This window comes from Microtus pennsylvanicus, chromosome 3 (assembly GCF_037038515.1).
Source record: "Microtus pennsylvanicus isolate mMicPen1 chromosome 3, mMicPen1.hap1, whole genome shotgun sequence".
Classification (NCBI taxonomy): Eukaryota; Metazoa; Chordata; class Mammalia; order Rodentia; family Cricetidae; genus Microtus; species Microtus pennsylvanicus.
Genome location: NC_134581.1, coordinates 120,593,460 through 120,608,803, shown reverse-complemented (window position 1 = coordinate 120,608,803; position 15,344 = coordinate 120,593,460). Strand labels below are relative to the sequence as shown.

The 15,344-nt window shown below is 47.1% G+C and overlaps 1 protein-coding gene across 6 annotated transcripts in view; it reads right to left on the bottom strand.

Moving 5' to 3' along the window:
• Positions 1–10,660: 10,660 nt before the first annotated feature.
• Positions 10,661–15,344, bottom strand: part of Ndufaf6 (NADH:ubiquinone oxidoreductase complex assembly factor 6) — a 146,569-nt gene continuing 141,885 nt past the window's right edge. For all 6 annotated transcript variants that reach the window (XM_075966986.1, XM_075966988.1, XM_075966982.1 and 3 more), the window contains 2 exons: positions 12,262–12,318; positions 10,661–10,808 (listed from right to left, as the gene is read on the bottom strand). In XM_075966986.1, the coding sequence (XP_075823101.1) occupies positions 10,680–10,808; positions 12,262–12,318 (186 nt within the window). In that variant the 3' untranslated portion in view covers positions 10,661–10,679. The remainder of the gene's footprint in view (positions 10,809–12,261; positions 12,319–15,344) is intronic.

The following is a 15,344-nucleotide window of genomic DNA, read 5'->3' as shown; positions in this document are numbered from 1 at the left end:
CCTCAAAACTCAGAGATCTTTTCGACTTCTGCGCCCTGAGGCCTGCGCTGGAAGTGGGCCTAGAATTCTTGCCTCCTCGGTCTTCAGGCAAGTCCTGGGAGGTCCTGGGGTTTGCACGCCTCATCGCAGCCCCTCAGCGCCTGCCGCCTGGAGCCGCTCAGCCTTGGAGCCGCTCACACTCCACTGCAACATTTCAGAAGGTCTCGGGGACTCAAACCACATGAATATCTAATAAATCCTTAGGCTCTCATCGTCTGTGGAGACAAAAACAGAACCTCCTTTCCAAAACATCAAATTCTTAAGCCCATATTTTAAAGTCAAAATACCTTTCTTAGCAGTTCCTAGAATCAAATGTCTTTCTCCAGTCCAGAACACAAAAGACAACACGATCAACATATCACACATCTGTGCACACTTATCTCTTTGAGCTATATACATTCAATCTTTTCCAACACATACGTCCCCTCCGGCCGGGGACAACCCTGTTCGTTTACCCCTCTTTCTCAGTTGACTTCCACTTGCTGCCAAACCGAGCGAAGGACGTTAGGATGAACACATACCCCAATCCACCTTCACCTTCTGAGGGCGACCTCTCAGTGTTCCCTAGTTCCCGATATCTCGGCTGGGACCTCCAAATTCTGCTATCTCGGTTGAGACCTCCAAACACCGATATCTTGGTGGGGACCTCCAATTGCTGGCACTGTGCCCCCGTGTTTGTGGTCTGTGCACTGGCACCCAGTTACAGAGCTTCGGGCAAGGGGCTGGAGGTTAAAATACACAAACACACACAGACAGAGAGACAGCGACACGGCTCATCCTTGAATTCCCCAAGAATGCCCCCTTTTTTGTGTTCAGGGCCAGATTATATAGAGATAGCCACGCCCCAGCCAAACCCACCAGAAACCACTCTCCTGCCATCAGGAACGCCTGAGGGTCTCATGCTCAGAGCAGCTGTGGGCACTCAGATCAGGGGAAAACAAGTTGTTTACAAGAAATTCAGGATCTGGGGATTCACTGCTCCCAACACTTTTTTCTTTACTTGAGTTATTTTTGTTGTATTTTTCTACCTCTGGCAAATTAAAGATTGGCATTCATATGAGTAATGAAAGAGGAACCACAAAGGGAACAAAACATGCTTACCAAGAGAGTCCCCCTGTCAGGAGACGACACAGGCTGCACACACTTGTCAGAGCAAAGGGCAACTCTAATTATTTGATTTCAGTTGCCCTAGCAACATGTTAGGGCCAAAGAACAAAAGTTACAGAGAAAAAAAATGTAGAGTGTTGTGGCAGCATGATGAACTACCCAGCAATCCAGTATTTAATATGGAATTAAAGCCAGGAGTAGTAGTGCGTGTGCCTGCAATCTCGGACCTTGTGGAGCAAAGGCAGGAAAACCTATGTGAGTTCTAGGTCAGCTTGCTCTACACAGCAAGCTGCAGACCAGTCAGGGCTATGTAGTGAGACCCTGTCTGAAAAAAAAAAATCAATTTAACTCCCTGTTCAGCTGTGAGTGCCTGCCTGGTCCTCGAGATGTTGGGAACAAGGAGTGATGGTTACCGCCCAGAATGCTGGGGTAGAGATTATTGCATTGGGTATGAATTGCAGCCAGCTGATCCCATAAAGTTCCTCCAGACCTAGGAGTCTAGGAAGCAAGCTGACTAAAAGACAAGCAACCAGGGGGCTGGAGAGATGGCTCAGTGGTTAAGAGCATTGCCTGCTCTTCCAAAGGTCCTGAGTTCAATTCCCAGCAACCACATGGTGGCTCATAACTATCTGTAATGAGGTCTGGTGCCCTCTTCTGGCCTGCAGGCATACACACAGACAGAATATTGTATACTCAATAAATAAATAAATATTTAAAAGACAAGCAACCAAAGGCAGTGTTGTGACATCATGTCAGCTACTCGGGAACTTCAGGTGCTGCCAGATGTCATTAGATCCAAAGAACACGGACCACGTCCCCAGAGAGCGAAGTTTAAACAGACTCTTTCCCTGTTGAGAACACGACGTATTGCAAAAGCAGCGAAACAATTACTATAAAGAAAATTGTCCTGAAAAGAAGCGTTTTAGACACTTGGCTTTCATCTGGCTAAAGCTCATTTACCTGACTCAGAACTGCATGGTTTGAACAAGCAAACAATACCTGCCCTAAGACCCGGCTTAAGCCTCTGTGGAGCCTGCAGCTGGGAGGCAGCCAACGCTGATTTTAATCCTGCTTTTTAGAGTAACCTTGAGGAGTGGAGGGGAGAAGAAAGCAAAAGAATTGAGTTTGCTGAGCTCTAGTCTGTCCAGCTACAAGAATAAACAAAGCCGCTGTCACACCCACCTTGTACAGCGTGCGAAAGCCCCGCAGGAAAAGCCCAGGAAGTAGAGAACAATGCGTCCGCTGGAGGACACAATGGCCGTCCCAAGTCAGAGCTTTTCACAGAAAGGTTCCTGAGCGTGAATTAAGCCGAGAACTGCATCGTTTTAGGCGATATGTTCCAGCACCTTCTGAGTGAATTTCACTTCTAAGGCTGTTGATTCCCTGCTAACTGGCTCTGGTTCTGGCATAAGTATAAAGCGGTGGATCTGATGGCCTGATACCCACGGAGTCAGAGGCCATGGAGAGTGGGAAACATCCAGACCAAACACTTCACTCAGATCATTTCGTCTTCATTAGCAATATTGACTTCCTTTTAAGAAGGAAAAGAATTTCTAGCTTCAATTGCCACGCTAACATTTGTGTTACTTGCCTGTCCTTTTGAGTTTAATTACCTGCTTTGCCGTTCTGTTCACTATTGTTCTGTTTAGGTCTATGCAGACATGAACAGGAAATCAATCTGGAACCTAACTCTTACAGAGATCCCCACTTCAGGGTCACTTTGTGATTGCCCAATTATTCCTTGCAGATTGGGTGGACAGACGGGAACCGGTTAGTTGGCTAGGGTCGGGGTAGATTGGATGGGGCTGATGTGGATGGGGAGCAGGTTGGATGGGGCGTTTGGAGTTTCCTCCCTCGGTCAGTTTAAGCTTGTTTTCAATTTCCTGGTCACATAGACTTCGTCATGTTTTATTCCAAGCCTTATTCTTGAAAATGAAGCCAACTGTCTGCATCCCACAGCCAGGCAAGAGCCTGGACTTGTCTGTAGATGTTTCCTGTGAGGCCTGAGGCAACGAGAAGGTCAGCAGAGGAGTTGTTCAAAGGTTGTTTCTTCTAGGGGAGGATTAATTATTTTACAGATGCCCTACAATGGGAAATACTTCAGGGATGAGACAGCAGAGGGGAGCAGTAGAAGTAAGGGACCGGAAGGTTTCAACTGTGTGGAGCATGAAGAAATGGCGGAAGAGAACATTCAAGACACAGGTCTCCAGACGCTTAGGGCCCAAACCAGGCCTCCGCCTCATTACCAGAGCCTTCTGCATGGGGCTTCCCTCTTTTTATTTTTTTAAGATTTATTTATTGATTATGTATACAGTGTACTGATATGTATTCCTGTAGGCCAGAGGAGGGCACCAGATCTTATTATAGATGGTTGTGAGTCACCATGTGGTTGCTGGGAATTGAACTCAGGACCTCTGGAAGAACAGTGTTCTTAAGTTCTGAGTCATCTCTCCAGCCCATATGAGACTTTTGTTTTGTTTTTTGAGACAGGGTTTCTCTGTGTAGTTTCGAAGCCTGTCCTGGAACTCACTCTGTAGACCAGGCTGGCCTCAAGCCCACAGAGATCCACCTGCCTCTGCCTCCCGAGTGCTGGGATTAAAGGCGTGCACCACCACTGTCTGGTGACCTTCCTCTTTAAGTCACAGAGAAAACCCTTCCTCTTGGGTGAGTGTTGTAGGTTGACAGCAATCACCACCTACGTTCTTCCACGTTTATTAGCAGTCTAAACTTAGTCCATATGGAAAGCGGTTGTAGTGAGGTCGAAAATCTTATACCTCTCATAGGAAAGAGAAAATGTTTGTTCTGTAGGGTCCTCTGTTTCATAATAACACATAAACAATCTCAGAAGGGAAAAGTGTTGGTGATCTGTGGTTGTTACATTAAGACGAACTCAAAAAGTGGAGTAAGTTATCCACACTTCTCTTTAGTCTGTGTGCATGTGCAAGTGTCTGTCAGTATGTGTGTGAGTGTATATGTGTGTGTATGTGTGAATCTGTGTATATGTGTGAGTGCACATCTATGAATGAGTGTGTGCATCTGTGAATGAGTGTGTGTGTGAGTGTGAGGGAGTGTGTGTGTGAGTGTATATGTGTGTGCATGTGTGAGTCTGTGTATATGTGAGTGTGCATCTGTGAATGAGTGTGTGTGTGCATCTGTGAATGAGTGTGTGTAAGGAGTGTGTGTGTGTAAGTGTATATGTGTGAGCACGTGTGAATCTGTGTATATGTGTCAGTGCACATCTATGAATGAGTGTGTGGAGGGAGTGTGTGTGTGTGTGTAGGGAGTGTGTGTGTAAGGAGTGTGTGTGTGGAGGGAGTGTGTGTGTGTGGAGGGAGTGTGTGTGTGGAGGGAGTGTGTGTGTGTGTAAGGAGTGTGTGTGTGGAGGGAGTGTGTGTGTGTAAGTGTATATGTGTGTGTGGAGGGAGTGTGTGTGTGTGTAAGGAGTGTGTGTGTGGAGGGAGTGTGTGTGTAAGTGTATATGTGTGTGTGTGTAAGGAGTGTGTGTGTGGAGGGAGTGTGTGTGTGTGTAAGGAGTGTGTGTGTGTGTGGAGGGAGTGTGTGTGTGTGTGTGTGGAGGGAGTGTGTGTGTGTGTGGAGGGAGTGTGTGTGTGTGGAGGGAGTGTGTGTGTGTGTGGAGGGAGTGTGTGTGTGGAGGGAGTGTGTGTGTGTGGAGGGAGTGTGTGTGTGTGTAGGGAGTGTGTGTGTGTGTGTGGAGGGAGTGTGTGTGTGTGGAGGGAGTGTGTGTGTGTGGAGGGAGTGTGTGTGTGTGTAAGGAGTGTGTGTGTGGAGGGAGTGTGTATGTGTGTGGAGGGAGTGTGTGTGTGTGTGTGTGTGGAGGGAGTGTGTGTGTGTGGAGGGAGTGTGTGTGTGTGGAGGGAGTGTGTGTGTGTGTGTGTAAGGAGTGTGTGTGTGTGTGTAAGGAGTGTGTGTGTGGAGGGAGTGTGTGTGTGTGGAGTGTGTGTGTGTAAGGAGTGTGTGTGTGTGTGGAGGGAGTGTGTGTGTGGAGGGAGTGTGTGTGTGGAGGGAGTGTGTGTGTGGAGGGAGTGTGTGTGTGGAGGGAGTGTGTGTGTGTAAGTGTATATGTGTGTGTGGAGGGAGTGTGTGTGTGTGTAAGGAGTGTGTGTGTGGAGGGAGTGTGTGTGTAAGTGTATATGTGTGTGTGTGTAAGGAGTGTGTGTGTGGAGGGAGTGTGTGTGTGTAAGGAGTGTGTGTGTGTGTGGAGGGAGTGTGTGTGTGTGTGTGGAGGGAGTGTGTGTGTGTGGAGGGAGTGTGTGTGTAAGGAGTGTGTGTGGAGGGAGTGTGTGTGTGTGGAGGGAGTGTGTGTGTGTGTGGAGGGAGTGTGTGTGTGGAGGGAGTGTGTGTGTGTGGAGGGAGTGTGTGTGTGTGTAGGGAGTGTGTGTGTGTGTGTGGAGGGAGTGTGTGTGTGTGGAGGGAGTGTGTGTGTGTGGAGGGAGTGTGTGTGTGTGTGTGAAGGGAGTGTGTGTGTGTGGAGGGAGTGTGTGTGTGTGTGTGGAGGGAGTGTGTGTGTGTGTGTGGAGGGAGTGTGTGTGTGTGGAGGGAGTGTGTGTGTGTGTGGAGGGAGTGTGTGTGTGTGTGTGGAGGGAGTGTGTGTGTGTGGAGGGAGTGTGTGTGTGTGTGTGTGGAGGGAGTGTGTGTGTGTGTGTGGAGGGAGTGTGTGTGTGTGTGTGTGTGGAGGGAGTGTGTGTGTGTGTGGAGGGAGTGTGTGTGTGTGGAGGGAGTGTGTGTGTGTGTGGAGGGAGTGTGTGTGTGGAGGGAGTGTGTGTGTGTGTGGAGGGAGTGTGTGTGTGTGGAGGGAGTGTGTGTGTGTGGAGGGAGTGTGTGTGTGTGGAGGGAGTGTGTGTGTGTGTGTGTGTGTGGAGGGAGTGTGTGTGTGTGTGTGGAGGGAGTGTGTGTGTGTGGAGGGAGTGTGTGTGTGTGGAGGGAGTGTGTGTGTGTGGAGGGAGTGTGTGTGTGTGTGGAGGGAGTGTGTGTGTGTGTGTGTGTGTGTGTGTGTGGTGTATATGTGCCCATGAGTATGGAGGTGACCAGCAAATGACAGAGGCCAGAGCAGGACAATAGGTGTCCTCCTCTCTGCCTGCTGTTGCCTTGAGACAGGGTCTCACCCTGAAACAGGAATCTGGCCAGTGACCTCTAGGGAGTAGTTCATCTGTAAGCTAAGACCCACCTTTTTTCACTTATACCTAGGAGACAAATTAAATCCCTATCCCTAGTCTGCAGAGGCTGCGAAACCAGACAGGAAGGTATCCGATGGGCCGCCTGATGAAATCCTGACCCCCATCTCCTCTCAGACAAGGTCACACTATACAGCCCCAGAATGCCCTGGAATCCACAGAGATCTGTCTGTCTCTGCCTCCGAAGTGCTGGAGTTCCAGGCACACACCACCACCCCCTTCTGGGGCATAAACATTCTTGATTAGCCAGGTTCAAACCTTCCTTGAGTGGGTTCTGGAAACACAACTCAAACCCTTTATTCAAGGAGTTTATCCCCAAGTTTGTTTGGGCTTTACTTGATTTCACTATTATTTTGCTTTGGGGCTTTTGTTTGTTGGTTTTTGTTTGTTTTGTTTTTGAGACAGGTAGAGGTTAAGAGAGTTAGAAGTTCAAGGTTGACCTCAGCTATATAAAGAATTTGAGGTCAGTCTGGGCTATATAAGACTTATCTACAAATAAAAACATAAAAACTAATTAATTGGTCAATCAAGTAATTAAGTCTCTTAATTACACCCCCTCATCTACCAGTTCTTCCTCAGGTTAACTTTCTGTGGATGTCAGGTTACAAAACCTGCGTTCTATGCCATATGATACCTCCTGTGCTAATTAGTCCAGTTTCTGTTACTACAATAAAACATCCAAAATGAGATTTTGTTGTTGTGTTCATTTAGCTCAGTTTGGGAGACTGAAAATCCCAGTAGCATAGAGGGCTTTACAGCAAAGACCAGCACAGACAGGGGGCGTATGTTAAAGGAAGAGATCGCATGGTCACACAGAAGTGGGGAGTGATTTAGGGTTTGGGCTTGGCCATAATCTCGCTCACAGGGAGCTTAGACGTCCTGGGACAATGTCCTAACCTCCTTCCATAGCAGACCCACAGTGACCCATGGACTTCTGTTCTCACCATGTCATCCAGACTGGTCCTGAACGGGTAGTGATCCTCCTGCCTCAGCTCTCAGGATACATGAGCCTGGTCTAGATTCTACATCTTTAAGATTCCATACTATCACCCAACAAGCTCCTAACAGAAAGAATTAGGGGGCAGCTTACACCCAAACCACAGGAGTAACAAACATTGGGGGCAGATGGAGCCTGCGTGTCCAGGTAGGACACAAGAGGACTTCACCCGCTCTGGCTGTGGTTTGCTGTCCTCCGAGGGAGTCTGAGTCCAGTTGGCTAGGACTTGGAATTGCCATCAAGCTGTGAGATTGGTACCAAAGGAAGCTCAATGGTGCACATTCAAAAGAGGTTCCCTCCGGGCAGTGGGGCCACACGCCTTTAATCCCAGCACTTGGGAGACAGAGGCAGGCGGATCTCTGGGAGTTTGAGGCCAGCCTGGTCTACAGAATGAGTTCCAGAAAAGGTAGGGCTACACAGAGAAACCCTGTCTCGAAGAAACAAAAACAAAAAGAGAAAGAGGTTCCCATATGTCTGGCTTTGTCCAGGAGTCAGACTCAAACCAAAGAAAGAGGAAAGAACATCAAGAAAATGAGTGGACAATTTTGAGACCTAACTTAATTTATAGTTATGAGAAAACTACTTAAACATGAATAAATACTTGCTAATACAAAGAACGTTTTTATTCCACTGTTTTCCTTTTTCCCTATTTCTTCGGTGTGGAGTGCGTCAGCCCCACGTACAACTCTCCAGAGTCGGTTCCTCCCATGCCGGTTCTTGTGACGAGAACTCGGCTTTAGAACAGGCAGCCTCTTTCTGATCGTCCAGCCCAGGCTCTTGGGAGCTCATCGGGACACTCATGAAACTGGGGGCTCTTTGTTCTCAGAACAAAAGATGGATGAGAGGGCCCCTCCTCTGGAGACAGTGATGAGTGACAGCGTCATTTTCCAACTGAATTAACAGCACTGCAGCAGCCGCGCAGCTGCCTGTTCCCTGGCGGACTTCCTCAGAGTCCCCTTGGCCCTGTCACTCCCAGGGAGATGGAGTTCCGCTCTACCTTCTCTGCCATAGCTGCTTTCTCTCTCTCCACCCCAGTTCTCATCGTTCTGGGCATCTCTTCAGGATGCCCTAGGATGCTCACCATTTGAGAACACTCCACTCTCTTGTGTCCTCTCTATTGTCTCGTGTTGATCAAAGCAGTCAGGACCCCACCTTTCCCCTTGGTCCCCTTTGTTCACGGTCTTATTGTCACCTTATCTAAGTCCTCAGCCTACACAGGAAAACACACCCACCTGGTCACTCCTTGTCCACTTACTGAGCACTTGCTGCTCTGTAGCAGTGAACAGGTAACAGGTTCCTTTGGCCACAGACATCAGTACAGACCCCAGCTGCAACCGTACCACAGACCTAGTCATGGTCCTTGGCGGCAGCTCAGGCCTGGACATCACGATGGCCCCGGGTGGCGAGCAGACCTCCCCATCAGCCCACTTCTGTCTTCATTTCTTCCTTTTGGCCTCTTTCCACAGTGCACGAACTCCCCCGCCCCCACTCCTCTCTCTCCGCCATTTCTCTACCATGTATTTGTTCATCATAACAGGACCCACCTGCCTGGTGCCACAAGGTACTGAGTGGGCCCATGGATGTCTTCCCGCCAGTGGTCTGTGGGTAGCTAGCACCCACCTGAGCGGCAGGCTGTGGATCGCTGCTTAATCTTAAACTTAGGTCTTTTTCATCACTACCAATCAATTTTGAGTTAGAAAGACTAGCTGTAGGGCTACACAGCCCTCAACACAAGACTACTCAGACTTTACACTCATTTTCCTGCCCTAACTCAGTGGTTCTCAACCTTCCCATGGCTGCAGCCCTTTAACACAGTTCCTCATGTTGTGGTAACCCCCAACTATAAAATTATTTTTGTTGCTACTTCACAACTGTAATTTTGCTACTGTTATTGTTACATAAATATTTTTGGAGACAAAGTTTTGCCAAAGGGGTCATGACCCACAGAACGCATTCATGCCCAAAATGAACGCATTTTGCAGCTACAGAGAGCATGTGACCCTTGGCTAGCAGCATGTTACCGAGGGGTGAGGCAGAAAGGGAAGGTGACTGACTTTCCCTCTCACCAGACTCGTCCTGGGATCCCAACTTCCCAGTGATGGCACAGCAGCCCTGTATGGGGGGAGGGGGGAGGATGGTAGGATCTCAGCAGGGTCCCAGCCCCCAATCCCCAGCCCCCAGCAGTTCTACAGCTGTTCTGTGAGCTATTTGAACCCATGCAATAATACCTTTTCTCCTTAAGTAAAAAGTTAGCTCTGGAGGCTGGGAAGCTGGCTCAGATGTTAAGAGCACTTACAGAGCTTCCCATATCCATATCAGGTGGCTCACAGCCAACTGGAACTTAAGTTCCCGGGGATCTAACACCCTCTGGCCTCTGTGGGTTCTTGCACATAAACCGATAAAGGCAGACACACACACAGACACACACACACTCATTAAAATACTACATGCCCTCCCCCCAGCTCTGGTGCTTGGAATACAGCTCAACGGAAAAAAGCTGGGGCAGCTAAGTACCCCTGTTCTGTGGGAGATGCTCTTGTACACTGTAGAGATTTGTCACTCGTTTTGGCTTAATAAAATGCTGATTGGGAAGTATAGGCAGGGTGACCAGACTAAGAATTCTGGGAAGAGGAAAGGCAGAGTCAGTCACCAGTCAGACACAGAGGAAGCAAAATGAGACTGCCTGAGGAAAGGTACCAAGCCACGTGGATAAACACAGACATTTGTTTTATGGTTGATAAACATAAACAATTTGTTTATGGTTAAAAGAATTATGGGTTAATTTAAGTTGTTTTTGTTTTTTCGAGACAGGGTTTCTCTGTGGTTTTGGAGCCTGTCCTGGAACTAGCTCTTGTAGACCAGGCTGGTCTCGAACTCACAAAGATCCGCCTGCCTCTGCCTCCCAAGTGCTGGGATTAAAGGCGTGCGCCACCACCACCCGGCTTTGGGTTAATTTAAGTTGTAAGAGTTAGTTAATAATAAGCCTGATCTAATAGGCCAAACAGTTTACAACTGTTATAAGCCTCTGTATGTTTAGAACTGAATGACTGCAGGACTTGGTGGGACAGAAAGAAACTCTGTTTATATCCCTGCAACCCCAGAGATTGGAGACAGAGACTGGAGGATCTCAAGAAATTGTCTGGCCAGCCATTCTAGCAGAATCAGTTGGCTCCAGGTTCTCTCTGTCTCTCTCATACACACACACACACACACACACACACACACACACACACACGTACATGCGTACATATGTTAGCTCTTATCCTTTCTAAACAAGAACCCAAAACACACATTTTTAAACCAATAAACTAAAATGAAACCAGTATCAGTAACATGAAATTATTTTAATATCTTTTTCTCCATGATTGAATATACAAAGATAATGGAAGTAATGTGTTCTTCTGCTGTAAAGATGGATGGAATATATCAAAATCCACTCGCTGGATTTTCTTTAAATAGTCCTCTAGAGTAACCTGGAAAAAGAGAACGCTGGTTACTAGATAAAATGATCAAGTTTCCCAAACAAACTAGAGAAAAAGGACAACTAGCGTGGTGGCCACCCCCGCAATCCTAGCACTCAGAAAACTGGAGAAGGCAGATTGCCATTAGTGTGGTGTCAGCCTGTGCTCATGGTGAACTCAAGGCCAACCTGGGCTAAAGAGTTAAGAGTACTGAGGGAACTGGGGCAGGAGCGTGAAAACCACACCAATTTGGGCCACATGGTAAGACCTTGTTTCATAGACAAAGGGAAAGTCCAAGCCTAAAGCGACTTTAGTTTCCGGAGGTGATAATCACATAAGAAAAACATTTCTTTTTCCCAGGACAGGGTCTCTTTATGTAGCCCCAGCCTATGTAGCCCCAGCCAGCCGAGAACTCATTACATAGACCAGGCTGGCCTTAAGCTCATAGAGGTCCTCCTGTCTCTGCCCTGTGAGTGCTGGGATTAAAGCTGTTGTCTTAGTTAGGGTTTTATACCGTGAAAACACACAATGACCACAGCAAGTCCTAGAAAGGAAAACATTTGAGACTGGGTAATAGTAGTTCAGAGGTTTGGTCCATTAGCATCAGGGTGGGACATGGTGGCAGCAGGCAGACAGGGTGCTGGGGAGTTCTACATCTGGATCCTCAGGCAGCAAAGACCTGACATACTGGCCTAGCTACAGCTTCTGAAACATCAAAGCCCACCCACTAGAGACACATCTTCTCCAATAAGGCCACACCTCCTAAAAGGGCCACTACCTATGGGCCTATGGGAGCCATTTTTATTCAAACACAGCTGTGTACCACCTTATCTGACCAAATTAAAGATTTTTCAAGATTTATTATTTACGCGTATCTGTGTGTAGGACACCAGTGTCTAAGCCCCTGGAGCTGCCTGACCTGGGTGCTGGAACTGAACTCCAGTCTCCTAGGAGAGCAGAGTGTGCTCTTGACTACTGAGCCATCACTCTAGATCCAACATGAGACTTTCAAAGAGAGAAAATAAAGACATCCATGTCCCCAGAAACACTTAGAACAGCTGAGCCATCTCCCTGGCTTGCACCCCAGGACCTTTGAACAAGCTTTCTGGGTTAATCCGATGTAGCCAGCTCAGCAATGCCCTGTGGGCAGGCACAACTACATGTTCAGGTACCAGGGAGACACTCTCACAGGATGGTGTCTTCTATCATTCCCATTTTACTGGTGAGTAAACTGAGGGGTTAAAGAAAGTAAGGCCCCAGGCTAGACAGAGACAGCGCAGAGCACAATGCGACCAGCTGCAGAGCCTGTGCTGATGACGGCTCAGAGCCCAAGCGTGACCATCACGACGAAGCATGCCACCGGGAGGCAGGAAAACAACCAAAAGTTCTGTGGGGACCAAAAAAATACTAAGCATGAGTCCCAGTCTGCGCTGAGTTCTCCAGCCTCCTCCACTGAAGCACTCACCGTCTGAAGAAAGGCGGGAAAGGCCTCTGCAGGAACGCTTCTGTGGAAGGACCTCGCCTTGAAGGAAGAGGAAAACACAGAGGCTGGTTGGAAAGCTTCTGAAACAGTCTTCTGAGGGTGAGCACGAAGCAGCGGCAGTTTAAAGACATGACCAGGGCCTCTCGTGAAAGCAAGGAAACAGCTTGTCTCCGCTGTTGTATAAAAGCCTCTTCCTTCAGGGCTCGGCTGGGGATTCCAGGGCCTTACATCTCACACTGACTCTGGCCCCAGCCTGGCCTCCTCCTTAGCTTGAGCACAGATGGCCTTCCAAGCGGGGTTCCTGCCTAGTGTCTGATGAGTTCATGTCTTCTCATCAATTACTTCACCTCGATCAAGTATCAGCTACTCTTCCTGGAATTTGGATGTCTGCGGCTAACCCCTGATGGAGGAAGGTCATTGGCTAATAAAGGAACTGCCTTGGCCCATTTCATTGGTTAGAAGATAGGTGGGAGGAGTAAACAGAACAAAACGCTGAGAGGAAGAGGAAATAAGGTCAGACTCGACAGCTCTCCTCTCTGGAGCAGACGCCTCAGATAGACGCCATGCTCCCTGCTCCAGGGAAGATGCACGCTATGAAGCTCCGACCCAGGATGGACTTAGGCTAGAATCTTCCCGGTAAGACCGGTGCTATACAGATGATAAGAAATGGGCTAGTCCAGGTGCGAGAGTTAGCCTAGAAGAGGCTAGGTAGAAATGAGCCAAGCGGTGTTTAAATGAATACAGTGTCTGTGTAATTATTTCGGGGCATAAGCTAGCCGAACAGGCGGCTGGGGTGTTGGGGACGCAGCCCCGCCGCCCTTATTACTACAAATGGCGCCCAGACGTGTGGACAACTGAACCCACTGAAAGCCTGAGAAAGCTTGAGAAAGAGTAAAGCATGTTTTCTTGATTGTGACAATTTCTCTGGTCTACTCTGCTTGCCAGAGGCAAGCAAGCGCCTCATCTAAGAGAGGCTTCCTGACTCAGCTTTAGCTGCAAAGCCTGCATCTCATTAAGAGGTCCTGCCACGAAACACTTAAACGGTGTTGACGAAAAGCTGAACACATGCTTTTCGGTTTTCAGCCGTAGCAGGAAAAAAGCTGCGCGTTTAAAAATGCCGGCTTTCTGGGCCATCCTGCCAGGGCAAACTCTGACTGTTTGAGGCAGGAGGGCCGGCTACAGAGAGAGAACTTGAGTGTTGTCTGTTGTAGCTCGCTGGCTGGCAGGGACCTTGAAATGCCATAGAGGTGTGGCTATAAACATGGCTGCAGCCTGTATATCCGCCATGAGGCTGGAAAGCTAAGGAATGGGCTACATCTAGCCGGCAAAGCCACGCCTTTAGTCCTACTGAGATTGCTTGGTAAATTAAAGATGCATGTGGTCAAAAAAAAAAAAGAGAGATATACAGTAAAGAGAGATTCAAATACAGAGAAAATTTCTGAATGGTTTAAAGTGTGTTAAAAATATATGCAGACTAAAAGTTAAAATTCTTAAAGTAAACCTCTGTGCCTTCAAGGTGTGGTAGCACAGCACTTTAATCCCAGTGCCTAGAAGGCAGAGACAAACAGATGTCTGTGAGTTCAAGTAGTAGCAAACACCTTTAATCCCAATGCCTGGGAGGCAGAGACAGGCGGATCTCTGAGAGTTCAAAGACAGCCTGGTCTACAGGGTTATTCCAGGTCAAAGATATACGCTCAAAAAGCAAAAAGTTAACTTAGGAATGTCACAGCTTAGATTCTTAAGTGCCTAGTGATTTAAAGGCGCAAATCAAAAGTGCTCCTGGATAGTAAAAAAATGCAGATTCACAATAGGACAGATTCAGACTGCTAAACGAGTCACACTGTTGGATGAATGTACGTAGGCTTGGGAGAGAGAAGAAAAAGAATATAGAGAATAAAGTTAATGTTAAAAAAAAGGTAAAGTCTTTAAAGAGACAGAATAAAGTAAAATGATAGAGTAAAAATAAGCCACGTAAAAATGGAAAATTCACAGAGAGTCTGGATTATGTACATTGTGTTTTCTTTAAAATTTTTGACTGTGAACGAGCTAAGTACAGAGAGACATTTCATTATATGGGCTGCCAAGTGGAACCAGAACGGATATCATGAGGGTATGATTTCAGAATTTGGATCTAAGGATATAATACTTTGGAAAAGAGATTCTTCTTTTGTTTTCACAGAGGATCAGACCTTGTGGATTGCATTTATCCCGATATGGTATGATAGACCACGCCCTCCTGAAGGGTTGTTGTGAACATCTTCAGGAAATTGCTTCGCTCAACTGCCAACTGAGATGAAACTAGCACACAGGTTATACCATGAAAGACCTAATTAACGACGCCCCCATTCAGCAGGAAGCAGTTTGGAGAGAAAAAACTGCGTCCATGTTCCCAAATATGGTTTATAAAACGTTAACATTTAAAGGGGGATATGATATAGATATGAATAATTTGCATTAGTATAGATTTTGCTTTATTGATAGAGATTTAAGGTCAATTTTGTTATATGTATAAGTGTTTCTGATTTTGATTAAGGTGTTGATTGTGTAGTTCATTTTTAAAATGTAATTTATAATTAGGAAATATAGGTTGTTGATGGGTAATCATAAATAATAGTCAAGCTTGTAGTTAGTTAGATTTTTTAGATATCTAGAGATATATTTCAGTTAAATAGGCATTCTTCATATCTTTCAAAGACTGCAGAATATGGTATTTTAAATGTTTTAATAACTGAGGACTTTTCATGACAATGAGACACTCTGCTCCTGACAGCACCAATCTACTTCAAGAGGAAGATGGGCATCGAAGAGGATCCTTATGGAGTTTGATAGCCATTTAGGCAAGAAACTGCTCTTGCCTGGACTATTGCATAAACTGGACACTGAGAACCCACAGAGAGAGGACTACTGAACTTGCCTAAGGTGAGATGATCTTTCGGGGTTCCTGATTCATAAAAGAGTCTGTGAGACATTCTGCAGGACACAACAGATAGTGACTGAACTGACTTTGAATTTTCCTGCTTTATGGAAATGTCTGCTGGATACCATGGGCCTGAAGGCTGAAGATG